A 23,822-nucleotide genomic window follows, 5' to 3' on the forward strand; every position below is an offset into this window, starting at 1 on the left:
GTAGATTTTGAAAATTTACACCCTTCATATGTTTGGTTGTCAAGGTGTAAATTCTGTGTAAATTTACACAGGAAGAAGAAGAAGAAAAAGGAGGAGAAGAGAGAAAGAGAGAACGAAAGAGAGACAGATGGGAGGTGCAGCGGCGGTGATGGAACAGAGAAAGAAAAAAAATGGGGAAGAAGAGGGAGAGAGAGAGAAATGCCGGTGCTGCCCTGGTTTCAGATCTGCTGCTGCAACTGGTTGCAGTGGCAGTGACGGAACAGAGAAAAAAAAAGGGGAAGAAGAAGAAGAGAGAGAGAGAGAGAGAGATGTAAAACTACACCGATAATTTTGATGTATATTTTACATTGGTTATTGGTGTAAAGAAATTTTAAAAATCAGTTTTACACCGATGTATAAAACTACTGGGGTGTAAAGTTTACCCTGGTTCGATTTTCCACCCCAAACAAACGTGGTCTAAAGGAAAAACAAAAGCAAGGTAAATTACAGATAGTACCCTGTACTTAGAGGGGGGTAGTGACACTTAGGGGCCTGAACTTTCATATTCCAACATTTTTTAGTACTCTGAACTTTTGGAAGTATACACTTGAGTCCAATTGCGTAATTCTAACATTACAGTGAGAGTAAAATAACAACACTGCCCATATCCAGATTTTCTTTTTCTTTCTGTTTTTTCATTTTTCCATTCAAATGCTTTTATTCTTTGTTGAAATGAAGTATAGAGATGGTTACATATGCAAAAAAAAATAAATAAATAAAAAAAAATAAAAATTCAGTGAGCGAAAAAAATTATGATCATTTTTGTAATTTTACCCTCATCGTAATGTCAGTTTTAACATATTGGACTTGAGTGTATATTTTTAAAAGTTCAGGGAATTATAATGTTGCATTTGAAAGTTCAAGCCCTTATAGTCACTACCCCCTAAATACAGGGAAAAAGTTGAGAGAAATTTGGAAACGGTCAGCATCTTCGCCAGAAACAGCAACTCTTTTGGTTGAGGCACAAGTGCTCTGATATACAACTCGTTAGGAGCCTTCGTGGTTGGATGGTAGCTTCAATCTTCATGTTCATGAATGGATTCCTTTCTTTTTGGGTTGAGAAATTTAGATGTTTTGATTTTTGAGGAGATTAGATATCAGGTGTATGGGAATGACTGGTTCCCGGCAGATGCTTTCTTTACAAAGTTCATACAAATGGTTGAAACTTGAAACCCATCTCTGTACAACTTTTTCCTACACTTACATAGTTACATTCCATCTGTGAGAAGTATCCCATCATGTGTATGAATATTTTTACACGTGTAAGGAGACACCTGTCAGAGATCCAATGGAAATACAAGAAAAAGTGTAGGATCTCTCTAAGGCCCCACTTGTTTTATTTTTCTGGGCAAATATGGTTTCCCCTTGCCCAGGTTAGTGAGGTTCTTGCGGCAGTGTGCAGTGCATGTTATCAGGGTAAAAACAGAGGTGGGAGGGATAGCACATGGGCCATGGGTAACTGGGTAGTTATTTATCCACCTTTTAGAAAGCTATCACTTATTCAGATAACTAATATTTTCGATCTTTATATCTAAGGTTGCATTTGGCATTCCTTATTTTAAGGATTTATCTTCTTTTTACAGTTAAAATGCCTCTGTCAATACTGAATTTTTAACAGTAAAAAGGAAATAGGCCATTAAAATAAAGAATGCCAAATGCAGCCTTAGCTTATCATGGACCCAATATAGTAACATACAAATGCTGGGATTGTAGTCAATTGCCCATGGTAAATGAACGGCCTAAGATGTAATTTTCTTTTTTTTTTTGTTGGGTATACTCTAGGATGTCACAAATTTGACGAGGGATTTCTCTCAATCTGTAATGTCACTCATTCTTTTAAATGAAACTAAAACAGTGATCCATATGGCAACAAGGATTAATTACATATAAAGCTTATAAAGCAGTACCATTGTATCTTTCTTTCAATTTTAAGCATAGCAAATTAACAACAGAGGTAAACAGAGAGAGATTCAGCTTTGTCCGTGTGCTTTTTAAGGGGCTCCCTTCCATTCCTCTTCTAAGCATGAGCATGATTGAGTTTGTGGGCAGTACCATGGCCGTAGATGAACCTCGCTGTTCCTTCTGTGTACACTTGAGTCTCCTTGTCTAGTCTGTTCCATAAAAACAGAACACAACGGGAATACAAGAACCAAGGTCTCAAATTGCCAACTATTTTGATATGAAATGAATGTTGTTATGACGATTACAACGGCACAAATCAAAAGAGATGAACCCACAAAGAGGAAAACTTACGATTTCCTAACAGCTTTGCTCAAGATTGAAGCAGACGCGAAAGTCTTCCCGTCGAGATATCTGTTCTCCCCCTTGATCCTTTGCTTGATTCTGGCATCCAACTCTTCGGTATCTGCTTTGAACGGGGAATCTGATGCCTGAAATTACCCAAACATAAATGAGAAATCATTCAATCGACATAAACAAAAACAGAAAAAGAGAGACTTTCAGTTGACATACCATCACCCATCCCCAAGTGTCAGCGTAGGATGGAATATGAGCTGAGTAAGGCACAACATCTGCAGATGGAGAGAGACAACCCCAGTTTGTTTATTTTGGAACCAAAGATGAATAACAGGTTGAACATTTCCATCGAATCGAACAACAAAAATGAGAAACAGAGCTACAACGGTGTCACTGACATTTGAAAACCTGTCTCAGAGTGTTGTAAATGCAAGAGAAAACCTCTGTATGACTGAACACTCCTGCTGGCCCAGCCTGCACGGACAACAGTCAAGATAAAACTGTTAAATCCAGACGTTCTATACAGAGTTTCTCACACACATACAGACTGTGTAGTACATACCTGTGTAACAAAAATTCCACCCTCATTGAGTCTGGGTTTAACGGTGGATTCATAAAATGATTTGGTGTAGAGTTGGTAACATGGACCCCCTTCTATGGGGTCCGCCAAATCACCGATTATCACATCAAAACATTCTTCTCTCCTTTCTAGCTCAGCCCTGCCATCCGATCCAAACAACTTGCTTAATTTTCACAACAACAACAGTAGCAACAATGATGAAGACGAAAAATTGATTGAAGGAAACAAGGGACCTGGCGTCATTGATTGTGATATGAAGCCTGGTATCACAGAAAGCTTCTCTGTTTGCAACCAGGTATGACTTGCAGAAATCCACTACTTGCTGAGCCATAAAACAGGTGAAGCAACATCATGTAATGTTTTCTTCCAAAAGAAAACAAGAACAGGGATAAGCAACAAAGGAAAAGTGATGACAGTAACACTCTGATCGATGTTTTGGCCTCGACCCTGTTCAAGATACTAAAGCTTTCATCTACCCACATCACTATTGTAAATGCAGAGAGATAGAAGGATATATCTTCCTCGATACTGGGGAGACCCCAAGTTATCTCCAACAACCATCAAGGGTCTGTTTGATTACAGTCGAATTGGATAAACTGAAAGTTTTCTTAATGGCTGAACGACGTGTTGCGTTTATTACATGACATTTTAGCCACTTCCACTAGAGAACAAAGCAACAAAAAAAAAAAAACCATTGAGTTCAGCCACTTCAGCTGTTCTCAACAGCTCTGCAAAGTATGGCCTAGTGAGTGAATGGTCTGAGTGATTCTAAGGCTAAAACAACAACAAAAATACCTCGTCGATATCGCACATGACCACCTTGTCAACATTTTTGTGCCTCAGGATCTCTCTTGCAGTGGAACCTTCACCTCCTCCCATAATAAATATGGTCTTTGGACTGAAAATTAGAAACCAATAAGTAAACAACTTAACCAGATGATGCATGGATTGAAGAATTTAAAGGAAATGGAGAACTTTTCTGACTTGGGGTGGTGAAGAAGTGCTGGATGAACAAGCGATTCATGGTAGATGAATTCATCCATCTCTGCACTTTGAAGCTTCCCATCAATGACTAGAGCCTGTTATATAAAAATACATAAACGCTTAGAGAAAGAAGACTTTTCTCTTTTCACCTCCAGAAAACAGAAGTGGGAAGAAGCTACAAACCTTTCCAAAGGGCCTTGTGTCCAACAGCGCAATGTCCTGGTACTGACTAGCTCCTGTATGCAAAATACTGCAACAAAGAAAAGATAACAGTAAAGAGTAAGGTGCTACACTTAATGCTAGTCTTTGAACTTGGGTGGGTATCACTGTAGAGCAACTCTTCCTTTCTTATTTAATGACCTTTAATCTTGTCTAGCTTTTACCTGACCACATTAGATACTACTTTTGTTACTATACAAACCATTGGTTTTAAAAGAAGAAAAATCTGTCTTTGAAAAGCAATATCACAGAAAGCTTCCCATTTTTGCCTGTCTCGACTCAAACTCATAAAAAGATATCTTTTTTTCCTTCTGATGAATCTTCCTCATCATTTTGCGCTTGATCCTTGTCATAGCTAAATAACTAAATTATAACCTTTTCTGCAGAAATAAAGAAAAAAAAAAAACAAACTAACTAGAAAGGAAGCTCTTCATCTTAGGAAGAAGAAGAATGGAAAAAAATGAGAGTAAAGATTAAAAAAAAAAACAAAATGAAGGTACTCCCCCATCTTCATTCAATGAGAGAAGAAGTTTGTAGAGTGGTTTATGTTTTTTAAGTCCTAGAGCATTAACAAGGAATAATAGACCAATGTGTGAATATGCACCTATTGAGAGCATAGCACCATCTCAAATCCTGCTCAATCTCTTCTTCATACCAACAGCTTTTCCTCCGGCCTTCACTCGTTAGGTCGCCATTGCCACTTCTTTCATTCGACCCAGAAATATCGTTCATCCTTTACAACCCGAAAGAGAGAACTAGCTAGCAGGAGAGAGAGAGAGAGAGAGAGAGAGAGAGGGTATGAACGATGGTGATGGTGTTTGGACGTTTGTTATGGGTGGTGGTGCAGAGGCGTGAACATTATAAGGAGGGGAGTGGCAGGGAAATCGAAATGGGTTATTATTTCGGTGTGGGTTGGAATGGTCGGAATTCAGTTGGATTACGACTTTCGAGCTTGAAAAAAAGAGCTTTGATTTTCGCAACCCAGAAAAGAGAAAACCAAAAGAAAGATATCTCGCGATTTCTAACGACGATTCGGCATTAGGCCCTATAATTCTTGCTTTGTGAATTGCGATTGTGGGTGTGTTGTTATACTTTAATAATAGTATCTCCTCATTCCTCTCTTCTTGGTTCTTGCTCCTCATCAAACATGTGTATGTGATGCTGTTTCCATAATCATGCGTCGACCCTTGGTCGGACCAACTCAGGTCATGCATGCAGACCCATCCCGATCTGTTTACTGATGGATCGGAAATCTGACGGGTCTAAGAGATTTAAATAAAACGGAAAAAAAATTATATGATTCACCCTCCACTCCCGATCTTCTATTCACAAATTGTTCCTACACTCATAGGAAACACCACTGTCGTGTATCGGAAATATCTCTCCATGAATGATAAGAGAGATATATTCTTAATGTGCAGCTGATATTATAAGTCGGTAGGAATGTGGGAACAACTCATGGTTAATAAATCTGAACTTGATCAACACTTAGACAACTGAGCTGTGCATGTAGAGGTGTCAATGGACTGAGTTTGAGTTGGCCTTTGCCTGAATCAAAATCAATTGAACAGATTATATAGAGGATAAGACATATTAAATTGAACCAGTCCAGATTTAATGGTCTAAAACATGCATTTATTAGATTGAATTGAACCTAATCCATTTGTAATGGATTTATATTGGACAGGATCAGATTGAACCAATATCCAGCCCATTGACATAAGATAAAAGCACGGGCATCAATGGACCGGATTTGGATTAGACTCGATCTAAACTAAAACCAATTTGAACAATAGTTTAGATAGTCCAAACATTACAAGAAACTAGTCCAGAATTGTTAAAAGTATTCACTAGATTGGATTGGACTTAGTGAAGGATTCATGTTGAATTTGATTATTCAATATCAAATCTATTGACAGCCCTACTCCGATCGTTTAATTTGGTTTATTGGGTCTGAGTCTAACTTTATAATAATATGAATCAAAGGGTAAGAGGACTAGGACTATCGCCATCAAAGCCTCCGTCAGAAGTACTATCATTTATATATGCACATTTTTTTTTCACATTTCCTCTCACTACATTATAGAATAGAAAAGAATCGTGTACTTAACCATTGATTATTGATTTTAGCAACAAATGTAGCCAATAGAACCTGCAGCTCCAAGAAATAATTATTGATCATGTTTTGATATAAAGCAACTAATTTCCCATCCCAGATGAAAATAGTGCAAGAAACTTTTTTTTTTATTTATTTTCATTATTTTTAAAGCTATGCCTAAGCAATTTTTGTTGAATGTAGCTTGCTTTACTTAATATTTTATCAGTTACCCAAAAAATAAAAAAAAGGGTTTCTTTACATTCATTTTCTTTTATTAGTTTGGATGAAACTTGGCTTCTTAAAGAAATAATTAAATGGGAATAAAGTACAAAAAAGTAGAGTACAATAATATAACAATTAACAGAAGTATTAATGTGGGTTGACAAACTATGACTTGGTTTTAGTGTTGCACCAAGACTAAAATCAAAACTTCTGATGTATTAGATGAAGGTGTATCGTGGTAGGACTCATTCCGTAACGAAATTTAACTTTTTTAATACTGGGTTTAGAGACAAGGTGCTGGTGGGTCATGTACTGATCAACCTTTTATTTGGAATAAAATTTTGTGTTAATAATTAAGGGCTTGTTTGGTTTGTGGGAATAAGGGTTTAGAATTGGAATATTCTAATCATTTGGTGGGACAGAATTGAAATCCCATTTTCATTTATGGTGAAATGGCATTTTTCCCATTTCCCCATATGGTCATTCCCATTGGATTGCCCCCCACAATGGTCATTCCGATTCAGATTTGAGAGGTTTGAGATCAAATCAGCCCCCCACAATGTTCCATAGTACATACCTGCCGTGTATTGGGAACATCTCCCGATGATAATACTAAAAATTATGATGTCATCATCAGGAAATGTTTCCAATATATGGCATGAATGTGCTGTGGGGGGCTGATTTGAACTCGAGAGATTTGGATTCCAATTCTATAAGTGAACCAAATGGATACTAAAATATGCTCTTTCGTTTCCATTGGATTTGAATCTACTATATTTTGCTTTTACACATTGATGAACTGTGTAAACATAGGACATTAGGACCTTTTATATTAGACTGTAATCTTGTAATGACAAGAATAATCCGTGTTCATGGGTTGAGTGGATTTGAGTTTGACACACAATTGAATCAAACCCATATCCATATCCACGTAAGGTTCGAGTTTGCATTATGTGTCCTAATTATCAATGGTCATTCAGATTTCAGGATCAGTTTCGGTTGCTTTGAACCCATTAAGACCCAAACCCAGTATTCTGAATATTTATTTTGGTTTGAGACCGGATATACATTGCTCAACTCAACCCAACAGGGCCACCAATGACCTGATTTAGGGATTTGGATTCCTGTGCTCCCTGATCCCAATCCAAAGGAACAGAAAAACACATTACCTTTTGCCACGTTTTGCTGAATGTTGACAATTCTGGGACCCATAAAATGCATATGCATCACATATACAAGGACCATTGGATTGATGGATACGGATGGTAATTTGAACCATCATCCACTCAACTCTTGATGAGGTTCATCAACAAATAAGTGGAACGAACCAAATCATCCAAACACCCCATTGTTGTACCAAACAGCGAACCAGTCTTGAGCGGAAAAGTGGGACAGAAGGGTTGATGGTCAAAGGTGATGCCCATGGAACTATGGAAATGGAAGGACACAAGGAAGTAAGGAATTCATCAGAAGACAGAGAGGGGGGTAGGGGGTGTTTGTGTGAATGCATCACCAATCACAACCCAGGGACTCTCACTTCACATAATACTTTGTCGTATCGTAAGTACCAAAAATGCCTAATGTAGCTGTAGGGTATCGACAGAGAATAAACCAGGGTGTCATGACTCATGATGTGGGTTAATGGAAGCTGGGGTGGCATGGGCATCTCATCATGTCATCATCATGCATCATCATGGGTGTTTACAATAAGAGAAAGAGAAGAAATGATGGTGATGGATGATGGGATGACCATGTACCCATCAAAAGAAGGTTAGATTTTTTGTTTTGTTGTTTTTGAGGGATTCTGAGATTTCATTTCTGATTTCTCTCACAATCCGGGATCTCTGTTGGAGAGAGAGAGAGGGAGCGTGCAGTGGGTATCATCATTTATATTCTCGCAATCAGTTCCAGAAACAAACGGCGTGCAAGATGGCAATATCAGACGCACTCATTATCACCATCAATTCCCATGGCTGAAAGAAGAAAGAAATAAAAAAAAGGGAATTAAAGTATGAGCTTATACCCTAATTATCTAATCTTAATTCTGTTGTAAAGTAAACTCTCCAGTCACCACTCACCAGTTAACCATCGATTAACTTAACCAAGAGAAATCATCAATCAGGAATAAGTGAAAATGCTTTGATGGATCTGGGTTCTTCACGCTATCAATCAAAGATGATCTTAGTTGCAGGTTCATATTTCCTTTTTCTCCCTTGTGGAATGTGGACGGGGTTATGATGAAACTCACCCATTTCTTGTTTTGGGAAAGTCATGTCTGTGACATGATGCTCTGAGTCTGAGGAGAGGAGTTCGGCTTCAGACCAGAGTCCAGAGTCCAGACCATCTCTTGTGCTCTCTGTCCTCTCGACCAATTGCCTATTACGCGCAATACAGACAAAAAAAAAAAAAAAATCAAAACAATAATAACAGCGCTCAACTTTTCAATCTATTTTGATTTTTATCTCATTTGTTTATAGTGTTGCTACTTGCTAGACAAAGATTCATTTACAGCTACCCAATCCACTTTTTTATCTCTCTCTCTCTCTCTTATAATAGTCAATAATAGTCAGGAATCAGGAGCGGTAATCACCTACCCAATCCACTTCTGTTTATAATCTTGTAAATCCTTTCTTGGGTGTCGGTTCCTTTAACCCAGATCCCGTTGAAATCCTATAAGGTTTTGTCTTATGGCATTGGGCAACCCAAACAGACTTTTATTGGAATCCATCTAATCTGGTATCTACTCAGATTGCTCTGGCCCGTGCATGCTAACATAACCTTTTTTTTTCTTTATGAAAATGACAAAAATAAAATAAAATTTTCGAAGAGCCAAGATTATGATTCAAGAATTTCACTCTGAAAATCTTTTCGCCTATTTCAAGTTAAAACAAGTGCAGCATTTTATAGAAAATGATCGCCCAAACTGTTTTTTCTTCCTTTTTTTTTAATTATATAGGTGTTTTTCTGAACAAAGATGATTTTGAACAGAAAGATTATAACTGTTATGGTATGTTTATCATGTACAAGGATAAATACAAGTGGAGATCAGATTGATTAGGAATTTTGGCTTATCTTGATTAGTTATAGATGATGAGGCTTATCTGGGTTAGCTGGCGTTTGGATGAGGTTTATCATGGATAGCTGGTGTGTGGGCCTGTGCATGGGCCTGAGGAATGGGCTCACTATCATCCCCCTTCAAGCTGGATGAGGGTGTGCATACGTGCAGCTTATGAAGAAGATGAAGCAAATGGGCAGCTGGCAGACTTTTGGTGAAGAGATTTGCTAGTTGCCCATGAGATGGTACGTGACGGACATCAGAAAGTTGTGAGCAACCTGTTCTTAGACGAAGTGGTAGTTGACCTCGATGTGTTTCGAGCGAGCATGAAAAACTGGAATGGAGGCGAGAGCAATAGCTGACATGTTGTCACACCAGATGATCGGAGTGGTGTGAATAGGAACATGGAATTCTTTGAACAGAGAGAATAGCCAGGAGATTTCCGCAATAGTGTGAGTAAAGCAGTGATATTCGACTTCTATGGAGAACGGGCAACTGTGGGTTGTTTCCTAGCACACCAGAAAATGGGATTAGGCCCAAGAAACACACAAAAACCATTGGTAGACCTACGATCTAGTGGACAACCAACCCAATTAGCATCACAATAGGCACTCAGCTGAATCGGGCCTGAAGTGAAGAAGAGCCTGGAGGAGGTGGTGCCTTTGAGATATTTCAGAATCCGTTTCACTACGATGAGGTGTGCTTCATTGGGTTGCTGGAGATGTTGGCAAGCTTGATTGACTGGGAAGGCAATGTTGGGTCGGGTGAGAGTGACATATTGGAGTGCCCCAACCAGACTTCTGTAGACGGTTGGATCCTTCACTGGTGGGCTCGAGGAGGCATCGGTTTTGGTAGAAGACGTCGGTGTGTGAGTAGGTTTGCAGCCACCCATATCTGCACAATCAAGCAAGTCGAGAATGTACTTGGACTAATGAAGGGATAATCCACCATTGGTGCGGTGTACCTGAATGCCAAGAAAATATGATAACGGGTCGAAGTCCTTCATTTTGACAAATGAGCTGAGTTGTTTGATGAGAGAAGAGAGGAAAGACGGTTTGTTGCCTGTTAAGATTATATCATCAACATACAACAGTAATGAAGCATGTGTGCCATCTTGATGGTTAATAAACAAAGATGGACTTGAACTTGTCATACCAGGCCCGTGGGGCTTGACGAAGCCTGTAGATAGATTTGTGCATACGACAAACATAATCAGAATGAGTGAGGTCCATGTAGCCTGGCGGTTGAGTCATATACACCTCTTCGTGAAGGTCACCATGCAAGAATGCACATTCAACATCTAGTTGGCATAGTGGCCAGCCCAAGGTAACTGCTAATGAGAGAACAACGCGAATAGTGGTGTGCTTCACTACAAGACTGAATGTTACAATGAAATCAATGCCTAGCTGTTGGTGGAAACCCTTGGCAACCAAGCAGGCTTTGAAGCGTTGTATTGATCCATCGGGGTTGCGCTTGATGCAGTACACCCATTTGCAGCCTACCACATTCATTCTAGGTTGGTAGGGAACCAATGACCAGGTCTTTTGCTCCCGAAGTGAATGAAATTCTTGGTCCATGGCGGTGCGCCAGTTAAGGTGTTTGGACACTTGGGTGTAAGAGGTAAGTTCAGCAAGGTGGGAGGCTGTAAGAGATGTCAGAAGGGGGTATTTGGTGTTGTATGCCTTGGATTTAAAGATCCCGGATTGGAAATGGGTGACCATACGATGAATGCGTTGAGGTGTTGTGGACTGAGTAGATGGTGGTTGGCCAGTGGGTGTAATGTTTGATGGTGGTGGAGAATGAGATGTAGCTGAGGGTTCAGGTGAGGTTGCAGGCTGGGTTAGAGAAGGAGAGTGGGCTAGACTAGTGGGCCTTGGAGGCTGGTTAGTGACGGGGCTGAGTGCTTCTATGTGAGATTGCGGACCAGGAGGAGTCTGCACCGTGGAGGACCTGGAGGATGGGTGGTTGGGGAAATGGGCATTCGGTGTGGGCCAAATAACATTAGTAGGCCCATAGGAGTTTGGTAGCCAAGTGGAATTTGTGGGCGGCTGAGGTTTTGATGGTGTGGTGGTTTGGGTTGAAAGGAGAGAGGGGAATGTGTGTTCGTCAAAGGCAACATGGTGAGAGATGTAGATTCACCCATTTGTAATGTCCATGCATCTATAGCCCTTGTGGGATGGGCTGTATCCCAAGAAAATGCAACGGGTAGAACAGTGGTGAGGTTTGTGTGTAGAATATGGTCGTAGCCAAGGGAAGCAAAGACAGCCGAACGACTTGAGATGTGTGTAATCCGAACGGGAGCGAAACAACCGTTCAAATGGGGACTGTGAGCGGGAACCTAAAAGGGGCATTTGGTTGATGAGATAAAGAGCAATGGTGAAGGCTTCGAGCCAAAAGTGGGAGGGTAATGATGCATGAGCAAGAAGGGTGAGACTCATTTCAACGATGTGGCGATGTTTACGCTCAACCACACCATTTTGTTCGGGTGTATGAGGGCACAAAAACTGATGTGTAAAAGCCATGGACATTAAGAAAGGAAGATAATTTTCTTCTAGAGAATTCACCCCCCCCCCATTAGTTCACAACACTTTGATCTTTGAATCAAGGAGATTTTCAATTTTACCTTTGAAGGATTCAAAAAAGTCATAAAAATATGATTTTAATTACAATGAAAAGAGTTAGGAGTAGCGAGTGTAATCTTCAACGAATAAAGCATAATATTTAAACTTAGAAATAGACAAAACCGGGGCTGGTCCCTACAAATCACAATGTAGAAGTTCTAATGGTTTGTTGGAATGGTGATGGATTTAGAAAAGGGGTGATGGCAGCTTTTGCCAAGTTGATAGGACGAACACACTGTGTTACTGTCTTTATTCTTGAGAGTTAATTGTGAGAAAATTGCTGACTGAATGTCACGGGAGGGATGGCCTAGATGATGGTTCCAGATGGTTTCAGCGAGGCTGCGGGCGGTGAGATTTGTGGGATTGCTGGTTGTGACTGTGGGATGAAAGGGGTGGAGTCCTCCTTCAGTCGGTCCTTGGTGCAGGATCCTCTCAGTCTTCTTGTCCTGTACAACAAAGCCAGAAGCATAAAAAACAAACTTGCAATTATTATCTTTTGAAATTTGGTAAACTGATAGCAGGTTAGAGGAGGCATCGGGACAGTGAAGAACATGATTCAGATGAAAAGTAGAAGATGGATAAGTTAGGGTGGAGGTGCTGGTGTGTTTGATGTCTAAGCCATGTCCATTACCCACCATGACCAAGTTGGAGCTAGCATAAGGGAGCGGGTTAGAAACCTTACCAAGGTCTGGAGTGATGTAGTGAGAGGCTCCGGTATCGGAGTACCATGTGCCATCATCAAGAGGATCACGGGAAGCTGCTGCCATGGCGACTAGTTTTTCTGGCAGATGTCTACCTTGATAGGTGAGGTTCAGCCTCTGGAAAAAGTTAATAGCTATGTGTCCAACTTTGTTGCAAATTTGGCAAGTTGGTCTAGAGTTTTTATTGGTTGGACGTTGAGATGAAGTGGACTGGTGGTGCCCTTGATTTGATTGTGAAGGTTGCAGGGCGGCTGCATTTTGCTGCTGGCGTTTGGAATCATGTTGTGGAGTGTACTGGCGATTTGAAGAGTTGGGATGGCGAGAATGCTGTTGTTGTCATGTCTTGGCTGCAACAAGGGCATGGGAGTTCTCTATAGGAGCATCTTTTGCAAGGGACATTTCTTTGCAAATGAGCAGATCGTGAAGTTCTTCCAATGTGACTGCTGCAATCCGAGCATGGCCACAAATAGTGTAGGCAAAAGGATGATATGATGAAGGCAATCCGTCGAAAATGTGATCTGTAATTCATCATTAGACATGGGTGCACCACATCCTGCGAATTGATCACTGGTAGATTTAACTTGCTGAAGGTAGTCGTGCATGGTGAGAGATCCCTTTTTCAGGCGATGAAGTAGAGAAGCATCTGGTCGTGTTCGTACCAGGCTTCGAACATTGGATCATCAGTACTTGGAGCTGATTTGGATCCATCGATGAAAGACATAAGCCTATGTCCTATGAAAATGGGCTCGAACAATGATTTCCACAGGAAATAATTTGTGTTGTCGAGCTTTATGGGCACAAGATTGGAGATATTTGATATCACCAATGAAGAGGATGTTGGGAATGAACTGACGTCAATCTGGGAAGTTGATGTTGAAGCTGACACGATGATGATGCAATTTTGCTAAGGCTCTGATACCATAAAGAAGTGAGCACAAGGATGATTTCGAATAGAAAGATCACACACTTAACTGGGTGATCATTGATTGTATTTATAGCTGTTTTGGTATGGTTATCATGTACAAGGATAAATATAAGTGGAGATCAGATTGATTAGGAATTTTGGCTTATCTTAATTAGTTATAGAAGATGAGGCTTATCTGGGTTAGCTGGCGTATGGATGAGGTTTATCATGGATAGCTGGTGTGTGGGCCTATGCATGGAGCTGAGGAGTGGGCTCACTATCAGTTTTTGGGCTCACTATCAGTTTTGTCTTTTGGCATTGGGCAACCCAAACATACTTTTATTGAAATCCATCTAATCCGGTATCTACTCAGATTACTCTAACTCGTGCGTGCTAACATAACTTTTTTTCTTTCTTTATGAAAATGACAAAAATAAAATAAAATTTTCATCATATGTAGAAGAGCCAAAATTATGACTCAAGAATTTCACTCTAAAAATATTTTCGCCTGTTTCAAGTTAAAACAATTGCAGCATTTTTATGGAAGTAGAAAATGATCACCCAAACTGTTTTTTTTTTCTTCTTTTTTAATTATATAGGTGTTTTTCTGAATGAGAATCCTGAAATTTGATACCTAAAATATATTCTCATTAGGGATGGCAATTTTTCCCATTTCCCCGATAACAATTTCTTTTTATGGAAGTAAAAAAAAAAAAAAAAACTCAACTGCTCTCATTTCTTTTGATGATAACAGTTTTCTTTCTTTTCTTTTTTTTTTTTCTAGAGCTTCTAATTATTGAGTCTTACAGACCATTAATATTCTCTATCAATTAGGGGCATCAATAGACTGGTTTTGAGTTGGATTCCGTCCAAATCAAAATCAATTTGAATAGGTTAAACGGATCAATAAGACATATTGAATTTGGACAGATTGGACTGACCAATGTGACATATTGAATTGGACCTGATCTGTCCATAATAAATTTATATTTGGATTGAGCCAATATCAAATCCATTAATAAAAGATAAGAACATAGATGTCTGTGGACCAGGTTTGAGTTGGAACCAATCTAAATTAACAAGAATTTGAATAGACTGAACGATCTCTGAACCGGTTCAAAATATTCATTAGACTGGATTGAACTAGGCCCATTTGTAATGGACTCACATTGGATTGGATTGGAACCAACCCAATCCAATTGACACCCCAGCTATCAACAACCTTATTCACGGCACTATGACACTATTTAAAACCATTCAATAAGTTTTGATGGAAGCGTGGAAGGTAAGAGTGTAGCCTGTTTAACAGAACATTTCTGATCTCATTCTTTTACACATCTGCAAGGAATGCAGAAATCAAGTTTTTGTTTAGAGGAATTTACGCTATGTCTTGCCTGTTTACATAATAAAAATAAGCATTTGTATCAGTTAGTTTATTGGTCGCTTGTTGAGTTGTCAAGATGAGAGAGGAAAAGAGGGATGGAGGAGAGAGAAACTAAATGAAGAAAGAGGGGGATGAGAAATGGATTAAAATATTCACATAAATTAAATGCAATTCCTATGCCGTTGACCTAGTAGTTCAGTTGGTCGGTTAGCACCCCTCCCTTTGGCAAGTATGGGTGCAAATTCGGGCGGGCTGGGCTGGATTTAAGCTCAGTCCAGGCCCAGTCCAAAGAATTGGGCTAAGGCCCGATTTAGCCCTGAGTCTGAGATTAAGCTTGAACTGTTCAATTCAGGTCCGGCTTGAATTAAAATTTGATGCATTCAAGTTGGGTTTAGGACCGGGCTGAGTTTGGATTAGTTAATCAGTCCATACTAAAAATTGATGTAAACGTATGTATATATGTATCCATCTATGTATATTTATATGATTTATAAAAAAATATGCATATATATGTTTGCATATGCAGATATGTATACATAGGCAGGGCGAGCTTGGGTTAGAATAAGATAGGGCCAGGTTCAGACTACCTAAGCGCTAGGCGCCTAGGCCTGAGTCTGGCCAAAAAAAAAAAAAAAACTTTTGGGCTCAGTCTCAGCTTGAAGACCAAAAATACAAGTCCAACTCATGTAAATTTGCGGGTTGGGTCGGTCTATGCTCGGGTTGGGCCTGCCCAAGTTGCACCCCTATTGACAAAGGGTTGGGTTCAAACGTGTTAGAAGGCAGGCTCAACATATGGTAAATGCCAATGGGCCTTTGCATGCATTCCAGCCACCACAAACTAACTGGATATAGCATATAGCACTGTTCCCTTATTGGGAAAACTTTGGGGGCGTTCTATAACATGAATTGTTTCTCTTGTTGTCGGTTCCACCACCTGATTTGAAAACAGATTCTTTTTCAAAACAAAAACATTAAAAACATGTTCTTGATTGTCTGTTTGTTTTTCGGTTTTACAACATGAATGTTTTTGTTTTCATTTGTGTTTGGAATTGCTACATTAGTAAAAAAACAAAAATCAGTTCTTGAACTCTGTTTTTGTTTTCAAAGGGAAAAACAAGTTGGTTTTGTTTCAAAAAAATATATATGTTTTGGGGCCAATAAAATATTGGTTTTTAAAACAAAAACAATTTTTCTAGTATATAAATTATATGATTTTATGGAACATCATGTTCAATAATCAAATGAAAACTTGTTTTTGAAGCCATAATCAAGAACATGTTTTTGGTTTTAGTTTTGAAAATAAAAAACACATACACAACTAAGAACATGCATTTTGTGTTTTTGTTTTAACTTTTAAGAAACAATTGATTTTCAAAGAAGATGGTTTTGATTTGTTTTTGGAACCAGCAACGAGAAAAACAATTCAAATTGTAGAGCGCTCCCTTAAAAAAATGTTTTTGTTTTAAAAAACAATATTTTATTGGTTCCAAAAACATGTACTGAAAACCAACTTGTATTTCCTTTTAAAAACAAAAACAAAGTCCAAGGACTTTTTTTTTTGTTTTGCTAATGTAGTGATTCCAAATTCTTTCCACCCCATGGCCATGGGAACCAAAACCATGACATAGAAACAAGTTTCACTGGAAAACTCTAAGGCTATGGAAAATTGAATCGGAGTAAATTTTACACGTGTTTGGTAGAGGTGTTAATATTGTCTCGTGAATCAATGTAAAAGTCCATTCTCGCGAATATTTACATTGAAAATCAATGAAAAATTTCTTCTCCATTGAATGGTCTCCTCTATATGAAGAGTTGAAGAGAGGATGAGAAGATCTCCTCTCCTCTGATCCTGAGAAACCTCTTCCATCCAATGGTCTCCGTCCAAAGAAGAGCTCGTCGGCCATTAACATTCTATCACTGGCTGTTTAACATACTCAGAGTGTGGGTTTATGGAGATGAAATCATTGTCATCAACGGAGAAAGTGATCTGCGGGCTCGATGTCGACTCCATGGAGTTTCAGAGAAAATCTCCTTCCAAACCGAACCTAGGGCAAAGGGTTTGGGTTTCCTGCACTAAGGTTGGCTCTAGCCTTCATCTCTAATAGTTGGAAAATATTTTCCAACTCTACCAGCTCCTCCTCAATCCCTCTCTGCCGCTCATTGCATTCTGTGACTCGCTATCGGAAATACTAAATCCTCTTGCGGCTGCCTGAAACTGCTAGCCCATCTCTACCATCCTTCCTTGCATTCGAGTATGCTATGATTCTTTCAGCTTCTTTGTCAAGAATCGGTACCCATCTAAGGATCTGAGGAGATTCTCTGAGAGAAGCTTGTTATGCTCTTGCAGCGTAGTAGCGTTCCCTTCGCCGTCTCCTCTTCTACAGTTGCAGTCTTTTTTCTGGCAGCGCAAGCTTGGTGTGCTTTATTATCATTAAGGAACTCCTCAGTGTCTTTCAGTTCGTGAACCTTTCGAGCAAGCTCCCCTGTTATTATCTCCTTCTTCTCCAAGCCTAAGAACATCCGTTCCAGGCTCTTCAGTGCCGCCATGCTCGCACTGAGTTTCGGAGCAGAGTTTCAGAGTTTCACTTTTACATTGAAACAACCAAACAACATGAGAGAAGAATTCCAAAACACCCTGGTTCAATTTTCCATCGATCACTAAACTCGGATCAAATTTTCCATCCGTGTAAATTTGAATTTACACCTCTACCAAACACAACCTAGGTTTAGTCTGGTGAATATGTAAAATTTCAAATTTTCCATCCGTTTTCTCGAACAGTACTTTTGCAGTAACAAATATGGTAAAATACGTAAAATTTCAAAAAATACACGAATATGTACATTCATAATGCATTATATGTGCTATGCGTGTAAATGAAAGGTAGGGGTGCATAGCTTGGGCTAGGTTTAGTCTGGTGAACTTGGAACTAAGGTTAATTCACCCAGAGTTCTATTTATCTTCTGGTTTTAGGAGTTGTGGCTGAACGAAAAGACTTATTGTTTTGTTTTAAAGATAAAATAATGAAATAAATAAAGATATTTAAAGTAAATGTGCATGTTATTTGTATTTGATAATTTATGATGATGATAGATAGATAGATAATATGTTTTCAAAATTTTCTATAAGTATATTCTTATTTATCACACTTATTTGTTGTTTAATATGATGAATATATGATATTAGAGATGTGCCTAAATGGCTTCTACAATTGTTTTTTTTTTTATTTGTTATACTTTTCTTTGCTTTCATATTTTTAAAATTTATTATTATTTAATTATGACATTAAGGATTTACACATTTAATTTAAAAGGTTGAATTGTTAACTTACTACCAAATAGGAAAACAATTCCATTAGGGTTGATTTTAAATTTGTATTTTATTTCTATCATCAATAAAAACAATTATTATTTGTCATACTTATTTTTTTTCATATGCTCAATTAGAAAATTGGGAGTTAATACCCTAAATATAAGACTTAATGAGAAGAAATGTAATAATTCAGGGCTTGTTTGGTTTGCGATTGGAATCGGAATCGAAACGGCTTATTCCGCTTGGTTGTTTGGTTCAGACAAGAATCGGAATCGGATTCTGATTTATGCTGTTTGGTTCATTAAGAGGCTGGAATTGGAATCAGCCACGATTTCCAATTTTGCCCCTAATAAAAAAAAAAACAGAAAATGCATGAAAATATTAAAAAATGTAGAAATTTTATAAGAAATGCAGAAATTAAATAATTTTGTAGAAAACTATTTTTTGTGCTGTCGTGTTTCATTTTTATGCAATACAGTTGTTATCAAACGCTACACAGTTGACAGAAAATAGAAAATATTCATTTTTATTAAAAAACAAAATTGACAGAAAATATTCAACTTCATCTACACAGTTGTCACAGTTGACAGAAAATAGAAATTACCCCAATTGTCACAGTTGACAGAAAACAGAAAACAGAAATTACAATAAAAGAACATGGGGAATATTGTGTTTCATTGCGGGTGTGTATGACATTTTGGTAGCATGAAATACGACATGGGAATGGCACCCCAGAATGGTAATGGCGTTCTTTGGGGTGCGGTTAGGAATGGGCATTCCCCCATTCGCCTAGAATGGGAATGGGATTCCCATTCCGTTTAACCAAACATTCAGAATGGGAATGAATCATTTCAATTTCGATTTCTGACTCTTATTCCCTCGAATCAAATGGACCCTCAAATTTTATTTTATGTCCTCATAATTGGAGAAACCAAATTAAAAAATAGGGATATTCTAGTCAATAATAGGATTCAATGAATGTTAATGAGAGTCAATACCTTAAATATAATACTTATGATATGTTTGGAAGCAGTCTAAATCCCCAGTTCATTGTTATTTTACACTTTGGTCAAGTTTTATGGTCGTTTGGATGGAATGTAAAATAACAATGAACATCGGTGTAAATGGCATTTTTGTCAGACTTTTACATCAAGAATCGATGCAAAAAGTACATTGATTTTTTATGTTAAAACCTCTTCTTTGTCTCTCTTCTCCATCTTTTGGTATGAGTGACTCTCTCTCTCTCTCTCCCCCTCCCAAGAACTACCGTGTTGCAATCTCAAAGTGATCCCCTTGTCATTGCTAAAATGAAGAGAAGAAAATAGCTTGTTGTGAAGGCGAAACCATGATGTAATGTTTGGGATTCTGACTACATACGGCGACCGTGTGATCGGAACAAAGCGCCACTTCCTTTGCCGTCCAACTGGAACAAAGCCCCACCTCGACTGTGGGATCTGACAACCCATCTTACCCTCGCGTGCCACAATGAGGATTGAGTTACATTTACATCGATCATCCAAATGTACAACTGTAAAATGAGCAAAAGGCTGGTTCACTTTTTACATTGACAATTCTGAGCATTTTTAAATTCCATCGGTGTAGTTTTTGTATTTACGCCGCAAACAAATGCAACCTTAATGAGAAGGATTTGAATGAGGAGAAAAAGGGGTTTTTCAAATTAGATAGAAAATTCCATCCTAATTTTAGCTTTTAATAGTAGTATAGAACATTTCACCCTATTATAAACAAGAATATGATTCATTGAATGTTAACGAAAAGTGGTTGTTCAAAAAATTTCACACTCTCATTTACACTTTCAATAGTAGTATATTTAGAAACAGATATAGATTTAGAAATTGACTTAATTTTAGCTTTGCCCATTTAATCCATGTTTGAGAGTACTTATTGGATAAATAAGTGGTGTTCATCCTTATAAACACTTATGTGTTTGGTGGAAAAACACTTTTTTTCAAGTGCTCACCCTTTGATAAAACTCTCGACCTTACCTTTGTTGGAGTTGGACCATCGTTGTTGGTCTTAAATTGCCAAACCACTAGAAAATTATCATCAGAGGCATGAACATTCATGTTTTTGCAAAATAGAAAATGGTACTTTTCAAAATTTTTTACCCAAGTGGTTTTCAAAGAAAAAAAAACCAAAGTAAAAGAATTTTATGTACTTTATATTTTGGTGTTTTTAAAAGTACAAAAGTAGAAGTCTATCCAAATAGTGCCTTAAATTGACCCAAAAGAGAACCATTCTTCAATCCTCGTGGCAAGTAAGCAATTTAACCATCCAAGTCAAATGAGTCAATCCATGATGCACATCTTTAATGTTTTATATTAGTCATATTAAAGAAAAATAAGTGTGATAAATAATGATTATACTTATTGATGTTGGATTAAGATATAAATTTAAAACCAATAATCCAAAAAAAATTGTGGTGATGGGTCAACAATTCAATATTTTTAGTCAAATGTGTCAACTAGGGGTGTTCATGGTTCGGTTAACCGAACTGTGGGCCTATTTTTGAAATCGGACTGGTATAACCGATTTCTAGAAAACTGGTAACCGAAACTAAACTAAAGCCGGTCAGTTAATCATTGGTTTGATTCATCAGTTTTTCAGTTTTTTATATTTACAATATATATTATAAAAATATATATAAATATATAATAAAAACTAGAAATATATATATAATATTATATTTTAAATAATAGATAATATATTATATATTATAAATAAATATTTATATTTACATAATGCATATCTATTAATTTATAATATATAGAAGATATAAAATATATATAATATACGTAAATGTACATAAAATATATAGAAGTATATATATATTGATTGATTCGGTTAACTGACGGTTTTCTATATTGGTTAACCGAAACTAAACCGGTAACTTTAGTTTTTTAAAAATACCAAATCGACTAGTTAACTAGATTTTTTGTTTGGTTTCGGTCGGTTTTTAGTTTGGTTTAGTTTTTTGTTTTTTTTTTTGCTCACCTCTAGTGTAAACTCTTGATATCATAATTAAATAAAAAATAAAAAAAAATACAAAACACTATGTAATAATACAAAGATCTTGTAAAAAAAATTAGGCACTTGTCTAATATTTTATATTAATCACATTAAGGAAAATAAGTGTGATAAATAAATGTTGTTTCATTAACGTGAAAAATTAAATATAAAATTTAAAACAAAACCCAAAAAGCAAAATTGTTTTCCTAGTGGTGAGTTAATAGTTCAACGTTTGGGGTCATATGTATCAACCTTGATCTCCTAATTAAATAATATAAATTAAAAATACAAAAATTTAAAAAATATAGGGACTCTGTAAAAACATTTGGACACATTTCTAATATTTTATATTGAGTATATTAAAAAATTAAACGTGATAAACAAAAATTGTTTTTAATTTTTTATTGGTGATGAAAATAAAATATAAAATTTAATACTAACTCATAAGTGAAATTGTTTAATTATTTAGTGGTAGATCAACAAGACTCTATAGTTTACTCATAATTAAGTAATAAAAATTAAAATGATAAAAATACAAAAATATATAAATTATGTAGAAAAGATTTGGGCAGATATCTAACATTTTATATTGATTAACCATATTAAAGAAAATTTTTTTTATTGATGATAGAAATAAAATACAAATTATAATCCAACCCAAAAATGGAGTTGTTTTCCTGTTTGGTTACAAGTCAACAATTTAATCTTTTGGGTCAAATGTAAACCCTTGGTACAATTAAATAATAATAAAATTTGTAAAAAAAAAAGAAGAAAACACACAAAATATAAAAAATACAAAAAATTGTAGAAAACATTTGGAAACATTTCTATATTCATCATATTAAACAAAAATAAATATAGCAAATAAATACAACGCAATGGGAATTCAGTTCAGCCACATCAGGTCTTGTAGGAGTGATCTTGTGCTGGGCCAGGCTTGGCAAATTTCTTAAACCACCCTTATGGTTTAGCTAATTGACTAACTCCACCCTTGGTATTTATATATTGTCTTAGAGTACCCCTAAGTTTTTGACAATTGTCTTAGAGTACCCTTATCGTGAACTTTTTGTTACATTCTATCACATGTGACATCACGTGATTGCTATATTTTTCAAAAATTCTAAAAATACCCTCTCGTCTAAGTGCAGTCCATCTCTAATTTCATCTCCGTCTCCCCCACCGGAATCCACCTTGTTCTTGAAAAACCTCAAGAGCAGGTGGTTGTCGATGGGGTTGCAGAATGGAATCCTAACTCAAGTGGTTTGCATAGTCTACGTCGGAATGGATGCTAAGACTGATTGAAGAAGTATACTTCTATCCGCAGTTGAGAGATGTTGTGCTTTCCACCTTGGAAGCCTCTTTCTCATTTTCTTCCACAATCCCAAGGAGGCTCGCTGCTAAGTTGCAATGGCAATGGTAGGGGAGGAAAGAAGGTATGGATTGCCGTCGGCGACATTCTACTCGTTGGTTTCTGTGATTATCAGCCCTACAAAACTGTGATTTTCTACGCCAATACTTAGACAACCAACACTGAAACCCAGAATCCTATCGTCACACGTTAGAGCAAAAGGGCACAATTGCAACGTAGTTCTCCTTTACAGCGAAATAAGCTTATAAACCCTACAAAACCGGAGTTGTGATTTTCTGTGCCAATACTCAGACGCCAATACATAGTGTCCTCTTGTAGATGTTTGAGGTGAGTGCCAGAGAAAACTACATAGAGAGGGAAGCCTTGCAATCATGGGTTCAAAGAGGGAAGCCTTGTAATCCCAGCTCTCCTAAAATATTCTGTGGATGTTTGAGGTGAACACCATATGTTTGATTGAAGCCATACAATCGTGGGAGGCAAGCGCCAAAGAAAACTGTTGAGAGAATGATAGCCTTGTGCAAGAACATGGCCTTTTCAATTCCTAGGTGATTCAACATTTCTGCATACATCATTGTGAGCTCCAGGAAGCTCATTGGCGGCTCAAAGAAATGGAGTCACCACCCATTTTTAGAGAAAACAAACCCTCATTTTTAGATTCAAAAATTGATTTACTTCCTTTGATAGTGACTCCATTCTTCGCTAGAAAAGACACCTAACTGTGAGATTTTGGATCCTAAGGATTGGGAGAGAGAAGGTTTTAGGCACCCCTCACTCCAAGATGTTGTAGTAGCCTAATATAGGAGTTGTCTAGGCTCTATTTCAGCAAAAAACAACAAAAATAGTTGTTGAAATTTCTGAAATTTGGAGAAACATGCTCTCAACTTCTCTTAAGATTAATTTTGAGGCGATGTTATCGGGTCTTAGGTACTAACTTCCCTAAGACCCTCACCTCTCTACCTCTATGCTCAGTCTAGAAGAAGTTGAGAGCAATGGTTCTCCAATGTCTTAGAACTTTCAAACAACCTATAAAAGACAAGCTCGAGCTACAAA

The 23,822-nt window shown here is 37.5% G+C and overlaps 1 protein-coding gene across 1 annotated transcript; it reads right to left on the reverse strand.

Annotated features, from left to right (window-relative positions):
* Positions 1-1,789: 1,789 nt before the first annotated feature.
* LOC104611903 (thermospermine synthase ACL5-like) lies at positions 1,790-5,135 on the reverse strand. Its single transcript, XM_010279175.3, has 10 exons — positions 4,683-5,135; positions 4,043-4,109; positions 3,860-3,954; positions 3,671-3,773; positions 3,109-3,197; positions 2,858-3,014; positions 2,694-2,769; positions 2,512-2,570; positions 2,293-2,429; positions 1,790-2,150 (listed from the first exon to the last, which is right to left on the reverse strand). Exons 1-10 carry the CDS (start codon positions 4,808-4,810, stop codon positions 2,057-2,059), a joined length of 1,005 nt encoding a protein of 334 aa, XP_010277477.1. The 5' UTR covers positions 4,811-5,135; the 3' UTR covers positions 1,790-2,056.
* Positions 5,136-23,822: the final 18,687 nt, after the last annotated feature.

The sequence above is a fragment of the Nelumbo nucifera genome, chromosome 4, assembly GCF_055504915.1.
Source record: "Nelumbo nucifera cultivar China Antique chromosome 4, China Antique-T2T, whole genome shotgun sequence".
NCBI lineage: Eukaryota > Viridiplantae > Streptophyta > Magnoliopsida > Proteales > Nelumbonaceae > Nelumbo > Nelumbo nucifera.

Excerpts from the sequence above, each read along its gene's own strand:
- LOC104611903 (XM_010279175.3), bottom strand. The coding sequence starts at position 4,810 with ATGAACGATATTTCTGGGTCGAATGAAAGAAGTGGCAATGGCGACCTA. Across the intron at positions 3,198-3,670 it reads TCATGTGCGATATCGACGAG|CAAGTAGTGGATTTCTGCAA; the intron begins GTATTTTTGTTG and ends TTTATGGCTCAG. Across the intron at positions 2,770-2,857 it reads GTGGAATTTTTGTTACACAG|GCTGGGCCAGCAGGAGTGTT; the intron begins GTATGTACTACA and ends TTGTCCGTGCAG.